Consider the following 17,575-nt stretch of genomic DNA (forward strand, 5'->3'; position numbering starts at 1 on the left):
AAGTGGTCTATGACGGTGCCAATGAGTATCTGCGGATTCTATTGGTCGCTTCCGGCATTCCGGAAGGAGTGGGGCTTATGGCAGGTGGCGGCATCCGGAGGAGGTGCTGGTGAGATGGTGGGGCCGCTTTGGGCCTGGGGTGGTCTTTCCTTCCCTCCCATCCTCTCTCTTTCTCATCCTGCCGCAGGAATTGACCACCTACTGTGTGTGTGTTCAATGGCGAGCGGATGAGCCCACAAAGCTGAGCAAAGGCTGATCCCTGTCCCTGTCCTCTTGGAGTTTACAAAAGCTCTTCGGGGGCTTCAGTGATTTTTTAACAGTGTAAGGGGGTCCCGAGAACAAGAAGTTTGAGAACTGCCGCGCTAGGGTATAATGGACAGGCCATTAACGTGGAGGCCAGAGGGCTTGACCCAGGTTCTAGCTCTGTGACATTTATTGGGTTTCTAATCCGTGGCCTCGCTTCTTTCTCTGTGCAACGGGAGCGATAATGTGGATCACTGTCCCGGCCACCTCCGGGGCTATACAGCCTTTGTGATGCACATGGAATTCCATTCTTGCTCTTCTCACCAAAAGTGACATATTTTCCGTATTGATTAATAGTTCTTATATATATTTTTAATGTTCATTTATTTTTGAGAGAGAGAGAGAGAAAATGAGTGGGGGAGGGGCAGAGAGAGAGGGAGACATAGAATCCGAAGCAGGCTCCAGGCTCTGAGCTGTCAGCACAGAGCCTGATGCAGGGCTCGAACTCACGAACGGCGAGGTCATGACCTGAGCAGAAGTCGGACGCTTAACCGACTGAGCCCCCCCCCCCCGCCCCCGGACGCCCCTATAGTTCTTATCATTTTTAATGGCTGCTTGTTAGTTCTCCAAGTAGATGAAAATAAGCACATTTTGAAGATAGCGAATTTCTATACATTGTGGTACTTGCAAAATAGTGACAAGCCAGCCCACCAAGGTGACCTGTGAAGTGTCACTTTATACCTTCATGGCTTGGAAGAAGGGGCCACTTAACTCAAGTGGGTAGTGGGGAGGGTGTTGCTCTCTTTACCAAACACTTCCACTCCTATTTCAAGTACTTTTGGAAAACATGGGTGATTGGAAGTCAGGTGAAAAAAAAAAAACACCCTACTGACTTCAGGGTTCTTATTCAAAATCTATCCCTTTTCTTCCTCCCTGGTGGTAATATTTTTAGGATTGCTGGGGAACTCTGGATAAAGATGGGTTTAGGACTCCATTTGTCTCTTCACACTGATTCACTCAACAAATATTTATTGAGGAACTGCTACATGTCAGGTATGGCAGAAGGCTATTGGGATCCAGAGAAAAAAGGAACTTTGTTCTCAGGGCATCGAGGTGATGCAGGTGTATGAACAACCAAATATCATCAGTGCTGTGGTGGTAAGCGTGGGACATAGGAAGGAAAGTGGAGGTCTGACATTCACTCATTCACTGATTGTATTAGCTATCTATTGCTGGGTAACAAATTGCCCCAATAGTTGAATCTAAAACAACAATGATTATTATTACAAAGTTTTGGTAGGTCAGGAAATCAGAAGCAGTTTGGCTAGGTGGTTTTGGCTTGAGGTCTCTCAGGATGTTGATGTCAGGATGTCAGCCAGAACTTAGTCACCTGAAGCCTTGACTGGAACTCAAGGATCTGTTTCCAAAATGGCCCTCCTCACATGGCTGTTGGCAAGAGGTGTCCGTTTCTCATTATTGAACCTGGACTGCTCCAGTGTCCATGACTTTGGCAGCTGGCTGCCCCAGAGCAAGTGATCCTAGAAAAGGAGGTTGAGGCCACAATATCTTTTATGATCGAACCCTAGAAATCATAGACCATCTCTTCCACCATATTATATTGGTACCAAAGCATAGGAGGGGACTACCTGAGGGGTAAATAACAGGAAGGGAGATCATTGGGAGCCACCTTGGAGGCTAGCTGCCACATTGGTTCATTGAATCATGCAACTGCCATTTGTTAAACACCTTCCAGGAGTGATACTGTGCTCAGGACTGGGGATACCAACATGGTTTCAATTATATTCAGGGACTGAGTCTGCTCAGTTTTGTATCTCTGGTGCCTGGAACACAGAACGTCTCATTAAAGGCTCATTTGTTCGTCAGAAGGAAGCAAAATGTAGGAGTTGGACCTCCAGAGCCCATCTGTTTAGGTTCAAATCTAGCCTCTTCCTTCCAGCTCTGATTCTTTTCTGATAAATCTTGTTTAGCCGGAGTTGGTTTCTGTTGCCTGCAGCTAAGAATCCTAACTGATACACTTGGTTTTTCTGCTAATCGCCTTTGACTAGCTCAGAATCCAATCCAGAATCCCCATGTTGCATTTAGTTTTTGTTTCCTTAACCTCCTTTAATCTGGGAGAGGTTCTCAGTCTTGCCTTGTCTTTTATGACCTTGGCACTTCTGAAGAGTACTAGTCAAGCATTTTTGTAGAATGTCCCTCAATTTGCGTTTGTCTGAGGTTTTCTTGTGATTAGGTTGAGGTGATGCCTTTTGGACAAGAATACCAGAAGTGACATTGTGAATGCTATCAGGGATGCGTGATATCAACATGTCATTACTGGTAATGTTGACGTTGATCCCTTGGTTAAGGTGATGGGTGTCTGCTTGATTTCTATTTTCCCCTTTGTATTGAATAATTGTCTTGAGTCTATGGAAATATCCATTTCTCATTCATTGGCCCACAGATTTTAGCAGCCATTGATGATACTTTCGGACAACAGTTATTGCTGTGCTGTTTGCCTCTTGGTTTCCTGTTTCTGTCATTCCTTCTACATTTATTAATTGAAATTCTGCTCTGAAGTAGAACTGTCCCTTCCTATTTATTTATTCAGATATTTACTTAATCAGTGTGGACTTGTGGATGTTTTCTTTTTTCCTATGGGTTATAATCCATTACTATGATTATTCGTTGCTCAAATTATCTCAGATTTGGCCATTGGGAACTCTTTGTTTTAAAAAAAATTTTTTAACGTTTATTTATTTTTGAGAGAGAGAGCAAGAGAGACAGAATGCAATTAGGGGAGGGACAGACAGAGAGGGAGACACAGAATCCAAAGCATATTCCAGGCTCTGAGCTGTCAGCACAGAGCCCAACACGGGGCTCGAACTCACAAACCGGGAGATTATGACCTGAGCCGAAATCAGATGCTCAACTGACTGAGCCACCCAGGTGCCCCAGGAATTATTTGTTTTTTAAAAGTTTATTTATTTATTTTGAGAGAGAGAGAGAAAAAGGGAGAGAGAGCATGAGCAGGGGAGGGGCAATGAGAGAGGGAGAGACAGAATCCCAAATTGGCTCCTTGCTGACAGTACAGAGCCCAATGCAGGGCTTGATCTCACAAACCATGAGATCATGATCTGGGCTGAAATCAAGGGTTGGATGTTTAATTGACTGAGCCACCCATGACGCTCTGGCCATTGGGAGCTCTTAAGTTGGTTCTTATATATATGGGATAATTTTTAAAAATCTCTATTTTTTATTATAAAAGTAATACATGCCTGGGTGGAGGGTACGTGGGACCTTTCTGTACTATTTTTGCAACATCCTATAAATCTATAGTTATTTCAAAAAGAAAGTTAAAAATAGTAATATATGCTCATTGTAAAAAAAATGTTCAGGAAGTACAGAAAAATATAAAAATCGTTATCTCATCCCTTAGACATAATCTCTGTCTGTATTCTCTTTTTTTTTTCTCTCCAGACTTTTTCCTTATCGTTTTAAATGGTATCATAACACAATTATGGCAACTCTGAGACCAACATGTTCGTTTTGTAATGGAGAAAATACAGGCCAGGAAGACGGGAATTAATAAGACAGTAACACTACCAGCCTTGACTTCTGTGTCTGCCACCTGCTCCCAGGCCCTCCTGGTGCTCTGCCTCATCTAATTCCTGCCCCTGGGTGGGGTAGGGTGAACAATACTGATCAGACAGGGTATCAGAGGGTCTCGATCTATGAAGTCAGGGAGAAAAAGGTATCAATATTGGTTCATAGAAACAGAAGGAGGTAAAGCCAATAAATTCAGGAGAATGCACACAGGTCAGGCTGACTCTGCAGAGAGAGGAGAGGGGGAGAGAGAGAGAGAGAGAGAGAGAGAGAGAGACAGAGAGAAAGAGAGGTGGGGGAGAGACAGAGATTATTACAGGGAGAGAAAAAAAGGAGAAAAACAGAAAACGTCGAATTTTTACATTCTTGCTACTAGGAGACCAGGCAGCCAAGAACTCAGTGGGTGTTTAACCAAACAGACTTAAGGTTTAGGTCAAGGATGGACTTCCCACCTCCACTCCGGGTTGCCCTGACAACCTCCTCCTTCTGGTATTGACATTATTGCGAGAAAGAAGGAAAAAATAGGCAGATGAAGTCATTAGAGGCGGAACCAACTGTGATCTGGCTTGCTTCATCATGCGGGCAGGTCCAGGGGGAGCCCAGGAGAGGCACAGGGCTCTTGGGCTGGGGCTGCAGACAGCCAGACTTGAGCCTGTGGGCTGGACACTGAGGCTTCTCTGAAATTCTGGTGAAGCTGGTCAGTGTAAATTAAATCCCAGTGGTTGTGTATCCTCATTGTCTCTCCTGCTCTCGGAACTAGTCAAGGATGCTTAGAAGAAAACCTATGACCCCAACTTAGGAAATGGCCACCATTCCCTCTTCCAGATGGCCTCAGTTACCACATCAACCTGGACCTCAGAGCTCTCTCTTTGTTTCCAGCACCCAAGAAGGTTGGGACCATCAGAGGGATGGTCCTAACCAGTAGTTACTACTCTCTTCTCTTTCCAGAGAGGGAAACTGAGGCTGAGACAGTCAGTAACTTGCCGAAAATCACCAAGCTAAGAAGTGTTCAGGAATTCAAACCCAGATCCGATCAAGTCAAGGTACGTGCTTGGTAATTACCTCACCCTGTGGTACAGAGCAGTGGTTCTCAAACTGGAGCTTGTGGAAGGAATCCCCGACAGGGCTTGTTAAAGCACAGGGTGCTGGGCCCCCACCCCCGCTTCTGATTTGGTGGATGTGGGGTATGGCTGGACAATTTGCATTTCTCATAAATTTCCAGATGGTGTTGATGCTCGTGATCTGGGGACCGCATTTTGAGACGTGCTTACATAAAGCAAACCATTTAGCCCTTGAACCTCAAATACAGTCTTTATAGAATAAAGAGGACTAGATTTGCAGTCTTTGATTGTGTTCTCAGGTCTCTATGTGTTTCCAGAGGTGCTTTAGCCAGGGGGCAAGGATAAGAGGATTGAGGGAGTTTATTATTTATTTATTTATTTATTTATTTATTTATTTATTTATTTATTATTTTATGTTTTATTTATTTTTGAAAGAGAGAGAGAGGGAGAGAGAGAGAGAGAGAGAGAGAGAGAGAGAGAGAGAGAGAATGAGTGGGGGAGGGGCAGAGAGAGAGGGAGACACAGAATCAGAAGCAAGCTCCAGGCTCGGAGCTGTCAGCCCAGAGCCTGACCCGGGGCTCGAACTCATGAACAGCGAGATCGTGACCTGAGCTAAAGTCGGATGCTTAACCGACTGAGTTTAAATCATGGAGAGTTCGGGACCCCCATCCTTCCTTCAAGTAGCTCCCTCATACCTCTTCACATATTAGGGTTCTGTGTGAAATTTTATTAGAAAAGGGGTTCCTGTGATGAGACACAAAGGATTTATCAACTTCTGAACTAAAAAAGATGTCAAAATGCCATTTGTTCCTATTATCTATTGCTGTGGCTTAAAACAACAATTTTTTTTAATATATGATTCTGTGGGTCAGGAATCTGGGCAGACCTATTCCTCGGGGTGCCCACAAAGGTTACTCAGTGCCATACATCTGGTGTCCCGGCTGATCTGGAGGGCCCAAGATGGCGTCATTCACATGTCTGGAGCCTCATTGGGGGTGGCTGGAAGGCTGGGCTCAGTAGTCACTACAGACTGGAACACCTATCTACCTGTGGCTGCTCTAGCATTGGGGTCTCAGGGGTGTTGGACTTCACAATGGCTTAGGGCCCAGAGCAGGTGTTCCAAGAGGCAGAAAGCAGAAAGCACCAGTCTCTTTAAGGCCCAGGCCTAGCAGCCACCATGGCATTATTTTGCCATCTTCTGTTTACCAACAAGGTCAACGGAGCTCCCCAGCCCCAGATTCCCAGGGAGGGGACATCCACCCCACTTCCCCATGGGTGGAATGTTTTGTCGCTATCTTTGAACTGGACCTGACAAGCCTCATCCACACTTGAACGTTATTTGGCTGATGAGACCCTGGTCCTTGCGCCAGGTGTGGTAAAGGGATGTGAGTTGCAGGCGTGAAGGTATTTTGCATGGGGAAAAAAGTGATAATTGGAGGGTGGAGTTTAACACATCCTAGAACGCCTGCTTTCGAAGTCAGTCATCTTGCTGGAGGGAGAAGATGGGCTTCCAGCCTCATGGAAAAGCCCGTGGAGAGAGAAACCCGGTCCCCCATCTCCACCCCAACAGCCCAGCCGAGCTCCCAGCCCACAGCCAGCACTGACTCGCCGCTGTGTGAATGAGTCATCTAGGAAGATTTGGTTCCTCCAGCCCCAGGCGAGCTCCTTAGCCGACACCATATGGAGTGACACGACACCAAATCGGGCACTGTGTTGGTTAATGTTATGTGTCAACTTGGTTGGGTCATGGTGCCCAGGTATTTGGTCAGACGTTATTCTGGATGTTTCTGTGAAAGTGCTTTATGGTTGAAATCAACAATTAAATCAATGGACTTTCACTAAAGCAGATTCCCCTCCGTGATGTGGGTGGGTCTCGTCCAATCAGTTGAAGGCCTTTATAGAACAAAGACTGACCTCCCCGAGTGAGAAGGACTTCTGCCAACAGACAGCCTTTGGACTCAAACTGCATCTCAGCTCCATGGAACACCAGTGTTTGATGAATATTAATAAGTCCTCCGCGATTAAAATAATGGTTCCATGGTCAATAAGTTTTGGGGAAACCCTTTGCCAAATGATGCTGTAAGGTCTCTGCATCGTAGAACTTCTCGTAATTTGGCATGGATCTTTCTCTGTATAGCACCTCTGTAGCCTGGGGGGAGGCTGATGTGGGCTTGTTGTGAGATTTCTGACAGCAAATCTTTATTCTGTTTTGAAAGTGGGTCACCCTGGTCAGTTTCCCCTTCTTTCAGAGGGTCTCATTTATGGGAGAAAAAGGGGGTCTTCTTCTCGGGTGAAGGGAAAGTGGTGTGTTGCTTTGTTCTCTTCCATCAGAGTGGCGCTGTGGGCCCATGAGGGAAGACTTCTCAGTGTGAGAGCTGCTGCCCCAGTTCAGCCCTCCCCCAGCCCCTTAGGCCTGCCCCTTCTGCAAAGGAGTTTGGACCACTCCGTTAGATATTCTAGAGCAGAACCAATGAATTATTTACTGTTGTCAAAGGATGCTAATGAGATGCTAATGAATACATTAGTGTAATTTCAAGGCAATTCCTGGAGACTTCTTTCCACTCAGGGCTACTGGCTCTGCCCCCTACTGGCCTTGGGAGGTAGGAGTTGGCAAAAGAGTCAAGGAACTGAAGACTTCCCAGGCAGCTAGCTGTTCCTGACCATGGAGGCCAGAGGACTTCAGAAATTGCTTTTCTTGCCCTGCATCTTCCTAGATGTAGTTTTGAGGATGTGAAGAATGGATATCCAGAAGATTGTTTTACAACCACACAAGCAGGACAGCACTCAAATCACTTCCTCCAGGATGTCTTCCCTGATCTATCTCTATTTCCTGTACTCTCCTTCCTCTCCAGGCTGAAGGATATGTCCATCCTCTATGTGTTCCATACTCCCTATTCTTTTTTTTTTTAAGATTTTATTTTTAAGTAATCTCTATACCCAACATGGGGCTTGAACTCACAACTCCGAGATCAAGAATTGCACGCTCCATCGACTGAGCCAGCCAGGCACCCCCTTAGTCCCCATTCTTACTGCCATCACAGATTAAGGGGAAGGGGGAGGGTTCAATTGTCTGTCTCCACCATTACTCCTGAGCTCTTGAGAATGTGCATTTAGTGTCTTTAAAAAATTTTTTTTAATGTTTATTTTTGAGAGAGAGAGAGAGAGAGAGAGCACGAGCAGGGGAGGGGCAGAGAGAGAGGGAGACACAGAATCTGAAGCAGGCTCCAGGCTCTGAGCTGTCAGCACAGAGCCCAACGTGGGGCTCATACCCACGAACCATGAGCTCATGGCCTGAGCTGAAGTCGGACACTTAACTGACAGAGCCACCCAGGCTCCCAGTGTCTTTTTCTCTCCTTATCTGCAGGACAGAAGATGGTGCTTGGTATGTACAAGCTGTTCAGGCATTGATGGGTTGAATTGAATTGTTCATGTGTGGTTAGTTCGATTCAGAAGGAAACTTGGTTATTTTGAGAGGGATTTGTCTTTGCCTTCGGATCTGCTAAGCAAATTTAACATGTAAGCAAGACTCAGGTGGAGAGCTGTTAACATTCTTTAAAAAATCTTTCCCAAGCACTTTGGCAACCTCCGTTTGATGAACAGCTGGCTGATTTCATGTAATTTAAATGTATTTATAAGTAAGTCCAATAGGACCAATTTCTATTTGGCAAAATCTATTAGCTTGTCTCTTACGGTATGGCCTTAGAAGCCATTTGTTTTCATTTCATTTCACTTCTTTCCTCCCTCCCTCCCCTCTCACTTCTTTCTTGCCTTGTGTCCTTCCTCCCTCCTCCCTCCTCCCTCCCTTCCTTTCTTCTTCTTAAGGTATTATTATGCAAGCTTGCCACTCGTTCAGGTGGACTTTTGCTCCCAAATTTGACAGAATAAGCAAGTATTGGGAAGCGTATCAGTGGCCATGTTTCTTGTCTTTACTTCTGTATCGCTCTGATGTTATAACTGACTGTGTTACACCAGAGATATCAGTTAGCTCTTGGTACTCACAGGGCAGGCCATGGGCTGACAGCATCAGCATCTCCCGGGAGCCTGCTAGAAATGCAACATCCACCCTAAACTTTCTGATCCCTGGGTGATCCATACGCACATACATGTTTGACAAGCAGAGGTTCAACTAACCCTATCTCATACCTTCTGGATGATGTGGGGACTGAGCCAGGGGAAAAGTATTGAAAACATACTTCTTTGCGATTTGTCAGCACTAAGCAGCCTACACCTTTACTGGATCTACACACTGGCCACGTTGCCTTGCCTGCCCCGCCCTGAGCTCCTGGGAGGGGCAGCCTCACATACAGTACTAAGGGCTGCCATTACATTGTGCCAACGGCTTTCCATGCATTCTCTCGTTCAGTCCTTACAACAGACCTGTGAGGAAGGTGCCACACACCTGTCCCCCTTGACAGATGAAAAAGCTGGAGATTAGAGAGGTGAAATGGTTTGCTTTCGGCCACCCAGCTTGGTGCAGTACCAGGCCAGTAACAAGGATCCTGTAATTGAGAGCTCTTAGCATCCTCCTCCTCTTTCTGGGGCCAGGGTGGTCAAGATTTAAACAGCTACAGAACAGTCCAGTTGGCTGATAAACCACATCTTGGTGGTCATCCTGTCTTTTCAACCCTTTGTGCCCAAGAGAACGGCATTTCCCTACGTGAGGCTGAGGGCCAGGGATAATAAATATCTCATTGCCTGCCGCATCCCAAGACCACTCGCTCTTCCTCTTCTACATTCTTCTCCTTCTCATCCTTCTTCTCAGTCTTCTCCTCCTCTTTCTCCTTCTGGTCTTCTTCTGCTTCTCCTCTTCCTTCTGTGCCTCTTGTCAAGCACTTGAACATGGCTGAGCTTCTCTTTCTTTCCCCCTGCCCTCCTTTCACCCTGGGCTCCAGGTAGAGAATTCAGATGCTGCTGCTGCTGGTGATGGTGATGGTGATGCTCATTGATGATGATCATGGTGATGGTGTGGTGATGGGTGGCCGATGGTGATGTCGATGCTGATGGTAATGGTGATGCTGATGGGTGATGGATGATGGTGCTGATGGTGATGCTTATGGTGGTGGTGATTTTGTTGTTGTTGTTTTGCCAAACGGGATTTTCAGTCCCTCATCTCCCTCCAGCATTCTTATCTTCCACCCTGCTAGGAGAGAGGTCGTTCAGTAGAAGAACATGAAACTCTGCCACAAAAGGCAGTCAGTCTTAGGGAGAGAAAGGGTGGTTTGTCGTGTAGATTTAGAAACTCTGTGGGTGGGTGGAGGGTCACGAAGGGTAAAAAAAAGTCTACATGGAATGAGGAGGGAGGAGAGAGGGTGCTAGAAAGGAGGGACTCTAGGTCCTTCTCAGACACATATTCTGCTTGGTCTGAAAGGTGACTAGTAGGAAAAGGATAGATATGTTTGCCACTCTCTCTACTTGGGGTGTGTTTGTCAGCAGCCATTGGGAAGCCACTTCAGATGAAGGACCTGTCAACAAATCCTGCTAGCCACTGCAGGACATTGAGGGGCAACTGCATTATTGTTACCATTAATATCAGCCCACCAGTTCCCGGGCTCCCTGCGTGTGCGCAGCACTTGTTAATTCTTTACGTACAAGATCTGTACACCCCGTAAATTGGGCAGAGTGGGAAACTGAGGCCTATGCTGTCTCTTATTTGTCTGCTGTGTAACTTGGGCTGTAAAACACTAAGCTGGACCTTAGGGAGTAACACACAACTTGTGTTCTCTGTATATAAAACTATACTGCTGATCAACGATCAGAGGAGTATGATTGTTGGCTTAGTTAATTTATTGTCTACTTGGGAGGAAAAGACATAGGCACATAAATTCAAGGGCTAGTTAATTGTACAAGAATGCAAGAGATGCCAAAAGATGGTATGACTAAAGGCCACATTGAAGCCAGAGGTGTAGGTGCTATAAGAGCTTATTAACATTTATTGATTAAAATTGCAGAAACCACCAGAAGATGGGCAAGATACATTTCATGCATTTGCAAATAAATCCATGTCCCCTATAGCCCACTCTTAGACCAGCAATAACGAATTCGAGTATATTCCAGGCAAATTAAATTCAATACAGATCTTCCTGGACTTACTATGGGGTTATGTCTCAAGAAACCCATCACATGTTGAAAATGTTGTAAGTCGAAAAACGCATTTATTTATTTTTTAAAATATTTTTCAATGTTTATTTTTTTTTAATTTTTTTTAATGTTTATTTATTTTTGAGACAGAGAGAGACAGAGCATGAACGGGGGAGGGGAAGAGAAAGAGGGAGACACAGAATCGGAAACAGGCTCCAGGCTCTGAGCCATCAGCCCAGAGCCTGACGTGGGGCTCGAACTCACGAACCGTGAGATTGTGACCTGAGCTGAAGTCGGACGCTCAACCGACTGAGCCACCCAGGCGCCCCGAATGTTTATTTATTTTTGAGAGAGCGCGCAAAAGCACAAGTAGGGGAGGGGCAGGGAGAGAGAGACACACAAAATTTGAAGCAGGCTCCAGGCTCTGCATGGGGCTCCAACCCATGATCTGTGAGATCATGACCTGAGCCGAAGTCGGATGCCTGACCAACTGAGCCACCCGGGAGCCCCAAGTCAGAAATGCACGTAGCACACCTAACCCACTGAACATCACAGCTTAGGCTGGCCGAATTTAAACATGCTCAGAACACTTACATGAGCCTACAGTCCACTTGATAACATAGTGCTAAATAGCTCATGTGATTTATTGAATACTGTCCCAAAAGTGAAAAACAGGAAGGTTGTAGGGGTGCAGGATGCTTGTCAGTGTGGTGGTTGTTCACCCTCATGACCTCGGGGCTGACTGGGAGCTGTGGTCACTGCACCTGCCGGGCATCCTGTGAGAGGACCAGACTGCACAGCACTAGCCCGGGAAAATACCAACATTCAAAATTCAAAGTACACTTTCTACTGAATGCATATCGCTTTCTCACCATTGTCAAGTCAAAAAATCATAAGTAGAACCATCGTATGTCAGGGACCATCTGTACTGTTTTATACATTCAGTATTTCTTCAAATAGGATTATCTTTTTCTAGAAGCAATCACAAGGCCTAAGAAGATTTGCAGCAACAGAAAGGATTCTTTGTCTCCCCTGTAATGAACAGATTAAAAACTTAATCCCAAGGTCCGCTTCTGTGTCCAAGTATAATTGTGGCGTGAGTCACTCCAAATGGGTTTTCTCATGAACACACAAGCACTATTATAAATGGCACTTTTTTGATGGGGGGAAACCCCACATCTAAAAAGTCAACAAAAGAGGTCACTTTCAGCAGACTCTGTACCCTGGAAAGGATGACCAAAATGGGTGCTTTTTAATATCAAGCACCTAGGAAAATGTTGATTTTACTCCAGGCCCCTCAAGGTCAAGACTGCTTTGTGGCAACCTTCGGAAAGACATCGGATCTTAGTTTCCTAGTTTCCTATTTTCTCAGTTTCTTAGTTCCTGACCTCTCTGACGCTGGTTCTGGAAAGGTTATCATGAGTTCTTTGGCCCCTCAATGCTACGTTTGACTTTCATTCAGCTCAGCAAGAACTGTTAAAGAATTATCCATGACACTTGTTAAAATGATGAGGGGGACTTTGGTGAGAGATGTAGGGACCGCTGCAATGGGGTTTTGCAGTACAGATGGGGGACTAGGCTCAGCTGTGACTATAACAAGGAAAAGTGGGAATTTAGAGCCAAGGACAAGGGTGTGAGGGGTCATTGGATGAGCTGAGATATAATCAAGGAAGCCGGCTGGCCTCAGCAGGGCCAGGAAACTAAAACATTTACCCAAAGCCCCATGTGCCAGGCACCAAGGGAGGCATTTTACGTGGGTTGTTGTACTTAATAGTGACACCATCTGGGCAAAGCCAATGCCATTATTGTTGAAGGCGGGGAAAGCAAGGGTAGGGGATCTGTCCAAGGTCGCACAGCCAGCGAGTGACTACACTACGATTCTACCCCGGATCTGCCTCCCTCCTGAGCTTATTCCTTTGGCAAGGTGTCACTGAGGGTGTGCGCAAGCTTCAGTTCCGGTCCTGGGGTGCCTGGGTGCCTCAGTCGGATAAGCTCCTGACGTCGGTTCAGGTCGCGATCTCACAGTTCACGAGTTCGAGCCCCGCCTCGGGCTCTGCGCTGACAGCTCGGAGCCCGGAGCCTGCTTCGGATTCTGTGTCTCCCTCTCTGCTCCTCCTCCACTCCTACTCTGTCTCTCTCTCTCCAATAAATAAAACAAAAACAATTTTTGGTTTTTTTTTTAAAGATTCAGTTCCGGTCCTCAAGGAGCTTGCTCTCTGGTGGCAATATCACCGATGCACACGCATCCCATGCCATTTCCTCCTCGCCTGAAGGGGGCCCGTAATAGACAGGAGATCTATTTCTTTCCTGTACCATCTGGGCACTTAGCAGTGTGCATAGACCAACTCCTTACAGTCAATAAAAGTAACAAATGCCATTTGTTGATTGTATACTCTGTCTGGAACTTGGCAAAGCACTTTACATAATAATCTCATTAAAAGATTTTTCATCCTCCGAGCAACCTAACAGGTAGGCACAATAATGCTCATTTTACAGACTGAGCAGCTGAGGCTCAGGGGGGCTGAGGAGCTCCCCACAATCCTTCATCTTGAAAGCAGCGCAGGGCTGAGCTTCAAAGCCGGGCTGTCTCCGCCCCCCGGCACGTGCTCTTGGCCACTCACTATGACGTCACAAAGGCCGGGCCGCTCCCGTTTGCTCTCCATCTACCGTGGACTCATGTCGTTCACAGCAATTTTGTTCTAAGAAGTCACCCGAGGGGCGCCTGGGTGGCGCAGTCGGTCAAGCGTCCGACTTCAGCCAGGTCACGATCTCGCGGTCCGGGAGTTCGAGCCCCGCGTCGGGCTCTGGGCTGATGGCTCAGAGCCTGGAGCCTGTTTCCGATTCTGTGTCTCCCTCTCTCTCTCTGCCCCTCCCCCGTTCATGCTCTGTCTCTCTCTGTCCCAAAAATAAATAAACGTTGGAAAAAAAAATTAAAAAAAAAAAAAATAAAAAGTCACCCGAGCACCGTATGGGCCAAGACTGAAGTTTTGCTCCTAAGGAAGATACAGGGTTAGGTTCCTGAAAGCCTCTGGTCCTCGAGTTTTTGTCAGCTGATCAATTTCTCGTGTGTGGGTTTCTGCTTAGTGACACCTTGTTTCATATACGTTGTTGATTCATTGGCGCTGAACTCACCGCCCACAGCCCTGTAATTCGGCCGAAGGAAAGCTGCCTCACACACGTACTTTGTCCATGAGACACACATCCCAGATTTATTGTGCTCGGGGCCACTAGCCAGCACCTTAGCACTTACTGTCCAGAGCCATCGGAGACAGTGAACTCACCAGCGAAGAGCACAAAAATGCAAAAATCATGGCACGTAACATCCTGGGAAAAGGGCCCTGTGTATAGGACAAGAGCTGAAGCAGGGAGGTAGATTGTCACCTTGTTCCGCCTCAGCTGGGAACGTGCATGGGATTGGGAGGGGGCACTCAAATTTTTCACACCTCTGAGTATGTCTGTGAATAACACAAAAGTACCGTGAGTACTGATTTTGGGGGTTACACATAGATTTTAGGGAGATTTTGTTATTTTTTTCAAGTTTATTTATTTTTGAGAGAGAGAGAGCTAGAGCAAGGAAGGGCAGAGAGAGAGAGAGAGAGAGAATCCCAAGCAGGCTCCACACTGTCAGCACAGAGCCCCATGTGGGGCTCGAACTCACGAACCATGAGATAATGACCTGAGCTGAAGTTGGACGTTCAACCGACTGAGCCACCCAGGCGCCCCTGTACTTGCCAATTAAAAAAAAGAAATTCTTAATGTTTTTATTTATTTTTGAGACAGAGAGAGACGGAGCATGAGCAGGGGAGGGGCAGAGAGAAGGAGACCCAGAATCTGAAGCGGGCTCCAGGCTCTGAGCTGTCAGCACAGAACCCGACGTGGGGCTGGAACTCACGGGGGTGTGAGATCATGACCTGAGCTGAAGTCGGAGGCTTAACCAACTGAGCCACCCGGGTGCCTCCATGTACTTGCCAATTTTAAAAGATTGCATTTAAGGAGTGCCTGAGTGGCTCAGTCGGTTGAGTGTCTCACTCTTGATTTGGGCTCAGGTCATGATCTCATGATTTGTGTGATTGAGCCCCATGTCAGGCTCTGCACTGACGGTGTGGAGCCTCCTTGGGATTCTCTCTCTCCCTCTCTCTGCCCCTCCTATGCTTGCATGCTCACCCTCTCTCTCTCTCTCTTTCAAAGTAAGTAAATATATATATTTTTAAATTTAAAAAAGATTGCATTGAAAAGACATGTACTGAATACCCGCTGTGTGCTGTCCACAGTGGCAGATAGATAAATAGGACATGGTAAAGAGACTATTGCAACGGTCCAGGTGAAAGGGGAGGGGAGCCTCCGCTGGGGGGTTGTGCCGGGCAAAAGCGGAGAGCTGGGGAAATCTACCTGAGGGCAAAGGTAACAAAACCTGGAGACCGATTCCATGTGGAGGGAAGGAGAATGGGCCATGTCCTTGTCAGCTGGGTAGGTGGGTATCGCAGGATACTTTCTGTTACGATAAATAGAAAACCCCAGTTGAATGGGCATGAACAACGAAGGGCCTCCCAGGCTCCTGTGCATGGGAAGTTGAAAGGTGAGCGAGCCTCGGGCAGGGCTGGATCCGGCAGATCCTTCTGTGGCAACAGGACCCGTTACCTCTCCGCCTCCAGTCTTAGCAGGCTCTCCTTGTGTGCTTCTGGAACGGTTGAGGCAGCTCCTAAGGTTTTTATTCCCACACAGCAAGAAAGAGAATCCAGGTTCTAGTGTTCCCAGCAGAAGGCTTCTGTGCTGCCCTCTGAGAACTCTGGCTTAGGTCAAGTGCGCGCCTGAACTGTCTCCATGGTCAGGGGACGGAATGAACAGATTGGATTAAGCCAGACCTCAGACCTGAGGGATGAGAGGTCAAGCCCACAAGACTAAATGGCTCAGAATTGGGGCAAGGGATGGTTTTCTCGAGGGATGTCCAGGAGCCACGATCAGCAAAGAGGGAGGAACAGATGCCACGGGGAAGTGTAGGTGAGAAGCCTATCTATCTACACCGTAAGTGATTTAATTATCAGGGCTGGAGCATTTTTTTTTTTCTTTACCAAAAAACGATCCCTATAGTAGCAAGAATCTTGGGGTTTGCTTTAATCTCCATAATGGATGACCGAAAGCCATTCCCAGAAGACCTGAATCAATGTCTGCCACGTAACAGCTCAGGGAAGAATTTACACGGCTGTCCCAGCGATTTATTTTTGGAAAGGTCACAAAAGCGTGGAAATAAATGTCAAGCCGGAATTATTTATGACTCCTGCACTTCTAGGTCATTTCTAGTAAATTTGCCTTACCTCGTGAGGTAAGATAGAGGAATAGTCTTGTTTTTACACCAAGGGGAAGAAATGGTCAGAGAAATGGAGACTCCCCTTCCTGGAAATTCCTGACACGCAAGCTTTTGTATTAGACAAAGAGAAGGCAGAACAAGGTGGGGGGGGGGGGGCAAGGAAATGAACAGAGGGTACAGAAGGGAGGCTGCGCTGATGGAGCTCAGATCTCTTTATTTAACAAAAGATCTTGATTTTTTTCTGCGTACGAAGTCACAGAAGCTGAACTACGAAGCTCCCTCTGGCTGCTGTAACTGATCACCACAAACTTGGTGGCTTGAACATCAGTTTCACTGGGTCAAAGTCAAGTTGTCAGCAGGGAAGTACTCCCTCTGGAGGTTCTGGGAGAGGATCTGTTTTCTTTTTCTTTTTCGTTCTGGTAAAATATTCATAAAACATACCATTGGAAGCATTTTTAAGTGTCCGGATCAGTGGCATTCAGTTCATTCATGTTGTTACGTAACTATTTACCACCATCCATCCTTCTGGGACTTTTTCATCTTCCCAAACTGAAACTTTGTACCCATTAAATAGAAACTCTCCACTTCCCTACCCTCAGCAGCTGGCAACCACTACTTTCTGTCTCTGAATTTTACTACTCTAGGTACCTCATACGGTATCATATCATATATGGAATCATGTAACACTTGTCCTTCTGTGATTTATTTCTTATGTGTCCTTAAGTGGCTTGCTTCATTTAGCGTAATGTCTTCAAAGTTCAAACATATTGTAGCAGGTGTCAGAATCTGCTTCCTTTTCCAGGCTGAATAATATTCCACTGTATGTATATATCACATTTTATCTCGTCCATTCGTCACTCAAAAACACTTGGGTTGCTTCCACCTTTTGGCTACTGTGACTAATGCCTCTATGACCATGGATGTACAATGATCTCTTTAAGACCCTGCTTTCAATTCTTTGGGGGTATCTGCCCAGAAACACAGTTGCTGAATCCTATGGGAGAATCTATATTCTATGTTTCAGTGCTCACATCTCCTCTTCTGTCACAAACTTCCCTCTGCCTCTCTCTTATAAGCACACCTGTGATGGCATTTAGGGCTCCCCAGGATAATCCACGATAATCTTTTTCATCTCAAGACTCTTAATTTAATCACATCTGCAAAGTCTCTTTTGCCATATAAGGTGCCATTCCTAGGTTCCGGGGATTAGGACCTAGATATCTTTGGGAGTCATTATTCAGCCTCCCACACAAGCAAATAGAAAATGCAAAAGGAACACAGAAAT

At 46.3% G+C, this 17,575-nt stretch overlaps 1 protein-coding gene across 5 annotated transcripts in view; it reads left to right on the forward strand.

Moving 5' to 3' along the window:
• Positions 1-17,575, forward strand: part of LARS2 (leucyl-tRNA synthetase 2, mitochondrial) — a 190,162-nt gene that overhangs the window by 2,680 nt on the left and 169,907 nt on the right. For 3 of the 5 annotated variants that reach the window (XM_047851020.1, XM_047851016.1, XM_047851017.1), the window contains one exon: positions 4,795-4,889. Coding sequence is in view for 1 of the 5 variants with exons in the window: in XM_047851021.1 (XP_047706977.1) it covers positions 1,290-1,296; positions 4,795-4,889 (102 nt within the window). In the remaining 4 variants the exon portion in view is untranslated. Of the gene's footprint in view, positions 1-80; positions 110-1,280; positions 1,297-4,794; positions 4,890-17,575 lie in introns of those variants that run through there. The other 2 variants (XM_047851019.1, XM_047851021.1) reach the window with 2 other exon arrangements.

This window comes from Prionailurus viverrinus, chromosome A2 (genome assembly GCF_022837055.1).
Source record: "Prionailurus viverrinus isolate Anna chromosome A2, UM_Priviv_1.0, whole genome shotgun sequence".
Lineage (NCBI taxonomy): Eukaryota > Metazoa > Chordata > Mammalia > Carnivora > Felidae > Prionailurus > Prionailurus viverrinus.